This window comes from Cannabis sativa, chromosome 8, assembly GCF_029168945.1.
Source record: "Cannabis sativa cultivar Pink pepper isolate KNU-18-1 chromosome 8, ASM2916894v1, whole genome shotgun sequence".
Taxonomy (NCBI): domain Eukaryota; kingdom Viridiplantae; phylum Streptophyta; class Magnoliopsida; order Rosales; family Cannabaceae; genus Cannabis; species Cannabis sativa.
In genome coordinates this window covers 40,028,106-40,034,527 of record NC_083608.1, presented here as the reverse complement: position 1 = coordinate 40,034,527, position 6,422 = coordinate 40,028,106, and the positions used below count along the sequence as shown (strand labels likewise).

General features: G+C 31.2%; 1 protein-coding gene across 1 annotated transcript; it reads right to left on the bottom strand.

Annotated features, from left to right (window-relative positions):
- Positions 1-597: 597 nt before the first annotated feature.
- Positions 598-4,480, bottom strand: LOC115700665 (homeobox protein knotted-1-like LET6). Its single transcript, XM_030628284.2, has 4 exons — positions 3,259-4,480; positions 2,850-3,123; positions 1,126-1,376; positions 598-1,040 (listed from the first exon to the last, which is right to left on the bottom strand). Exons 1-4 carry the CDS (start codon positions 3,595-3,597, stop codon positions 843-845), a joined length of 1,062 nt encoding a protein of 353 aa, XP_030484144.1. The 5' UTR covers positions 3,598-4,480; the 3' UTR covers positions 598-842.
- Positions 4,481-6,422: the final 1,942 nt, after the last annotated feature.

The following is a 6,422-nucleotide window of genomic DNA, read 5'->3' as shown; positions in this document are numbered from 1 at the left end:
TTCTAGATGGCCCCTATATACAATTTCTTGAATTTAGGAGAGCTTCCTGTGGACAAGGCCACTTCCAGAAAGGTTTAGTACCAAGCTCCCCGTTACATGATTATGGATGGAAAACTTTATCGCCGAGGACTGTCAATGACATACTTGAGGTGCATCACTGAAACAAAAATCAACACTGTGATCCATGAGATTCATGGTAGCTTTTGCGAAGACTATACTTTCAAACCCATTTTATCCAAGAAAATTCTTTGCCAAGAGTATTTTTGGACCACAATAAAGAAAGATTGAATAGAGTATGTAAAGAAGTGCAAGCAATGCCAGAAATATGCCAAGGCACCTATTGAGATCACACACACAAGTAGCCCATGGGCGGCTTTTGCAGTTGGAGGATAGACTTAGTAAATGATCCCTCCCTATAGGAAAAGGAGTCAATTACGCAATAATCGCGGTTGATCATTTTACCAAGTGGGTTGAAGCGAAACCAATAAATAGTGTGACCTCAAAAAAATTCTTGAACTTTATTATTAAAAACATCGTGTATCGATACAAACTTTGCTATCAACAATATATTCAACCAATTAAATATAACCCAAGGAATAATAAAGCTATAATTAGTTAGTCAATATATATTATAGGTCTCCCCTTACAAAAAGAAGATCACACAAATTTGTTGGGTATATTAAAAAGAGTGTAATGTTTAATTAAAGACTCATGTATATCATCACAGTCATCATATGGGGAAGTCTAGCTAATTATAAGTTAATAAAGATACATCAACACAAACCCAATGATATACTTTGTAGATATATATAGTAAGAAATTGATTTTGCATCATGATAGGATCAAAGGATTGTATCCATAGAGAAAGGATTGTAGATGATATTGTCCATGTAGTAGTGAGCTGGGTGAGCAGCATCCATCACCACGAATTGCATGTCCTCCGATGGCTTCCAGTGCCGTTTTCTCTGGTTTATAAACCAGTTGTTTATCTGTTTCAAATCCAGCCCTGTACTTTCTGCCAGACCCAGTTTTTGAGCCTCCTACACACACCATCATCATATTAATATATGAACCCTATTTACACGAACACTACAATTATATATATATATATATGAACGTACGTACAGAAGGATAAGGCCACTTGTAGTGTCTACTCCACCACTCGAGCAACTGTTGCCTGGCTTCCTTAGGTAGCTTTCCGTTCTTTTTCTTCTTAAGAAATTCCTGCTTCAGACCCCCAAGGTATCCGCTGTACTTGCGCAACAGCTGAACTTTCAACTCCTTATCTTCTGCTTGAGGATCTATTAAACCACCACCACCACCATCATCACCATCATCTTCATCATCATTCATATGATGATCATCCAATTCTTCTTCTGAACATCCATTTACAAAAGAATTTACATTAGATTCATGCATGATTCACCATTCAATGAATCAATTTACAACACGCCAAAAACTAATCTGATTATTTGATATCTACAAAATTACTATAAAGACGTTTGACTCAACACACAGCAGGTCAGTTGATTGGACAGGAAATTAAAATATATGTGATTCTAATATAGATTTTTATATATATATATAGACAGCTGAAAAGGCTTATGATAATATTTTTTGTATTTCCAAAACCCTGCTTGCTATGACTTGTCTTGCAAAATATAGAATCTTATGAGTTTTTATATTTTCCAAATTAAACCTGCAGAGTCATCAGACATTATTTTTAGCAAAAATTTAAAAGGTCATGGTATTCTTCATGAACATTTATTTCACGAGAAACTAGTTATTTAAACTTTGTATTTATTTATAATTTTTGCAAAACATGACAATTATGTAAAGATAATATTAGATCTTAATTTGGAAAATCATCTGAAGACTAATTAAGATTTATATATTCAAATATAAAGATTCACATGGAGTTTCCCTATGCAAACTATGTAAGAGTATAATTGCATATTAAGTACTTCATTAATACAAAGAATAAAAATAAGATAAATACACACAGTTCACATATTGGATATATAATTTGACTAGCAATATATAGTTAGAAAAGTACGTGTTTACAACTGAATTGAAAACCTATAGCAAACCTGACAGCTAAATACAAAACCCTAATTACATATACTTCAAAAACCAGAAAGCTTTAGTAATAAGTAAATTCTCACAATAAGAACGGAAACTATACGTAAGAATTACACTTAATTAAGAAATCTCTCATGAAAGGAACAAACTTTAATTGCGCTGCTGTATATATATCAACTCATCATAATAAAACCTAGCTAGATAATCACTAAAACTTCGGCCAGCTACCAAAATAAGCTATTTTAAATGCTTTTTCTCAGCACTTAATAGAAACTTAAGAGTGTAGAGAATCCCAGAAAAAGCAGAATTTTCTAAGATAGGTTTGCTGTTGTATATTTACTAACAATCAGCTATGCTGTAGTGTTAAGAATTCATGAAGAAAAAAAGAATTACTGACCCAAAACAGAAAATTAAAAATCTTCATCTATAAAGATAATTAATTAGTTAGGCTCGGGTGTGGAGAAGGAAGTAGTTTTCACTTCTCCCTAGGAAATAAACAAATTGCATAATAATTTGTAAGATATATATGAGATAGATTTGGTGATGTTGACAAATAAAATAACAAGCATATAATAAATTATATATATCTCCATGTTGTTTTCAAAAGGTTCATTTCCAAACAGTACTAAAAGCCTTGATGTCGTTCATCCAAGAAGTTTCAAAGACCCAGATGAGGAAGGAGTACGAGAGAACAAAACAAAAACAAAAAAGTAAAGTGTTTTTATATTTATAAAAAAATAAAAAAAATATATATTATATAATAATACCAGGAGAATCTGAGGTTGAAGAAACGGTTAGGGCTTTTAGCTGGCACTCTACTCTTGAGAGGAAGAGCATGGCTTCTTTAAAAGGCTTTGTAAGCTCTTCTTCATATTTGATCAGCATCTCACAATAAGCTTCCATGAACTGGTCCAGAGCTGGGTCTGGTTGATTATCTGATGAGCAACCCCCACTTGTTGTAGTACTACTTCTTGAAATATTATTCAAATTATAATTAAACTCCTCCTCTAACCTAGCCACCATTTCTGGAGGTGCCCCTACCTTTAATAATAATAATTAAAAATAGATCAGTATATAAAATACTAATATTCTTGAAAAGAATAGGAACAAAAAAAGTTTTTAAATCCCTTGCATGAAGTGGGGTTTTCATGTTAATCACATCATGTACATGATCACCTTTTGACAATTGGCATAGGCGGTCAAGAGACGAGGGAAGAGAGGATGTGCCATAATCTTGCCTCTCATTTTTGCAGAAGAAAGATTAGTAGTGTTGTTGTTGGTGCTGTTCTCATGGGTAGTGTAGAAATTCTTACTGTTATTATTATTACCATCATTGCCACTATTACTGTAGTCTTGAGGATTAATATTGATCTCGGCGCCGGTGACTCTTTGGTTTCCAGTGGTGAAAGATAGAGGCATGTTGTTGTTGTTATTATCCCTATTTTTATTCATCATCATCATCAACATCGAACTATTACTAGTATTACTATTCTTCTTCTCCCCAAACTGATCCATTTATATAAAACATATATACACACACGATTATATGTATTAACTAATTAATCTAAAACCCATAATATAATAATTTCCATTTTTCTCCCTGTTCCCCTATCAAGCTATAGTTCTCCCGGGTTTTAAGCTAAAAAACTGAGTCTTTTTACAGAAAATCCTAAAGTTTGCAGGGTTTGCCTGCTATCCTATTAGCTATAGCTACTGATCAAAAGAAAGAAAAAAAAAATTACAAACAGGGTTTTGTTTTGTTTTAATTACTTTTTTTTATTGATTGAGGAGGTGATTTTCCCTCTAAAATATGTGTTGGCCTGGTTTTACTGTAAAAAGGTAGATAATCAGATCAGACAGGTCTCCCTCGGAAATGTGTACTTTTTCTTTTCTCCCTTGCTATACATAATAAACAGTAGTCTCTCTAGTCTCTCTCTGTGTCTTTTTGTTACATAAAATCACATATATACTGTAAAGGGCAAGACAGAGATAAATAGAGAAAGAAAGAAAGAAGGGCTGCACGCGGAAGGGGTTAACGTGTACCTCTGCAACTTGTTTCCTTCCCGATGAAATTAAATCAAACCCTAGCTATTCTAATCTCTTCCACTCCTCGTTTCTTGCAACTTATATTTCTCTCTTTCTCTCTCTCAGTTTGTACAGTTGAGACTATTGGGAAACAAACCAGAGAGACAAATAGCTATCAAAGCACCAAAGTGTCTAGTTTATCAGTTTAACAGATATCGTATATTAAAAAGGTGGTTTATGATAAAATTACAAGGGCATTGTGAAAAATGAAAAAAAAAAAAAAATGAAAAAGAAAAAGAAAAAACGGCTCTCTCCATAATAATTAATGAGTAATCATCTTGTGTAGTGTACCACAAAACTGTTTTTTTTTTCACCGTTGGTCTAATTTTAAATAAATATAATTATGTACTCATCTAATTACTACTTTTCTCAATTAATATGATGAGTTAGTTAAGTGTATAATTGGAGCCAGCACAAGGAATAGTCTCTTGATCTGGACCCTATTGGAAAATAATAGTAACAATAATAACAACTGATGATATCGATAGTATAATATCAAATCTCAGCCGTCTATTCTTGTGATTGATATGTGTATAAGTGTACGTATATACGTTATATATATAGTGTCAGGTGTCACAATCTCCCTTAATTTTTCTCTCCACCACCACCCATTATACCATTCCATATTATTATTCCTCCCTTGAAAACTTTTATACTATTTTGCTTTATATCTGTATAAACGACATCGTATCGTTAGAGCTTATATTAAGGGAGACTGTGAGTGTTAGTCTGAGTCTGAGACTCTGAGTCTCTCATATATCATATTATCACATGGGTCTAATCCATAATAATTAGTATTTGGGTTAAAGAAGAATAATATAATAAAGTAGCTTTGGCCTATGAGATGATGAGCTAGCTGATCAGCCAAAGCTCAAATAAAAGAGAAAGCTGATAAAAGAAAATAGTCGGTGGGTCACTCCACATGTCATTTCCATTCCCATCTTACTCCAGTATCCAGTGCTATACTACACTCTTTAATTTTCTTTTTCTAAATCTGAATTATGATATTTTTTTTCGTATAAATTTAGTTTTTGGGGAAAAATAATTGGCTTAGCTTTTATAAAATAAGGTTTGGCTGGTTCTGAGTCCATATGTATGTACTGCAGTCAAACTCGAATAACTCCAAACGTTACGTAACCAATGTGTACGTCCAAATGCACTGTCTTCTAGGACACATTTACATCTCTTGTACGTACGTACACTTCTATAAATAATTATTAATAATATTTACTATATATGTATAGTAGTGTATAGTATACACACGTACGTACGTACATCAATACCTTGAAACTTCTTGGTTCATGTTCTTCACCTTTGGTTCGGTTTATTAATTTATCAAATAATAAAGAAAAGAGAGAAAAATAAACATTTATTTAAAACAAGGCATAACCCTAAGTATATTAATTTTTGACACTTCTAAATGGTTATATTTCTTTTTTATTAAATAATAAATAATATTATTATTAAATAAAACATTATATTATATTAATTATTAAGATAATTTTTTTTAATACAATGTAAGTTATATTATTTAATATATAATAAATGGTCTGTATTAGCTTATATTATAATATTTACAAAAGATTTAGTTAAGGTCAACTCTAGGGCTGAGCATGAAATCTAGAAAACTAAAAAAACTGTTCAAACCAATCTACCGAACATTGTTGGAACCAAAACCAGGGAAATCGAAAACCAAAAAAACTGCTAACGGTTAAAATCGCCATTGAACGGTCGATTTTTTTTTGGGTAATAAACTGACCGAAAAAACTAAAACCGACCGTTATATGAACATATATATACATATTAATTTATTAAGTTTTTTTTATTTTATTTTATGTATTGTAGTTATTGATACAGTAGAACCTCTATTTAAGAATACTCTATTCAAGAATAACCTTTAATTTGTTATAAAAAAATCAAGTCCCGATTTGGGCCAGTTATAAATAAGAATAACCTCTAAATTGTAATTAGTTATACATTTTCTAAGTCCCGTATTAACAAAGTATACCTCTATATAAGAATAATTACATCTTAATAAAATATTTACATGTATTTTGTAAATTTATTTATGTAAAATTAATAATTTTATTTTAAGTTATAATACATGTATGAAATTATATTTACTCTAAAATATTTCTATTACGATATAGTATTAATGATTTATTTATTGTTATTATTGTTACATTGATATTTTTTTAGTTTTTAATTTTTTTTTAGTGTAACTCTATTTAGTTATAACCTCCCAATTAGAATAT

Excerpts from the sequence above, each read along its gene's own strand:
- LOC115700665 (XM_030628284.2), bottom strand. The coding sequence starts at position 3,597 with ATGGATCAGTTTGGGGAGAAGAAGAATAGTAATACTAGTAATAGTTCG. Across the intron at positions 3,124-3,258 it reads CCTATGCCAATTGTCAAAAG|GTAGGGGCACCTCCAGAAAT; the intron begins GTGATCATGTAC and ends TTATTATTAAAG. Across the intron at positions 1,041-1,125 it reads ACAAGTGGCCTTATCCTTCT|GAGGCTCAAAAACTGGGTCT; the intron begins GTACGTACGTTC and ends TGGTGTGTGTAG.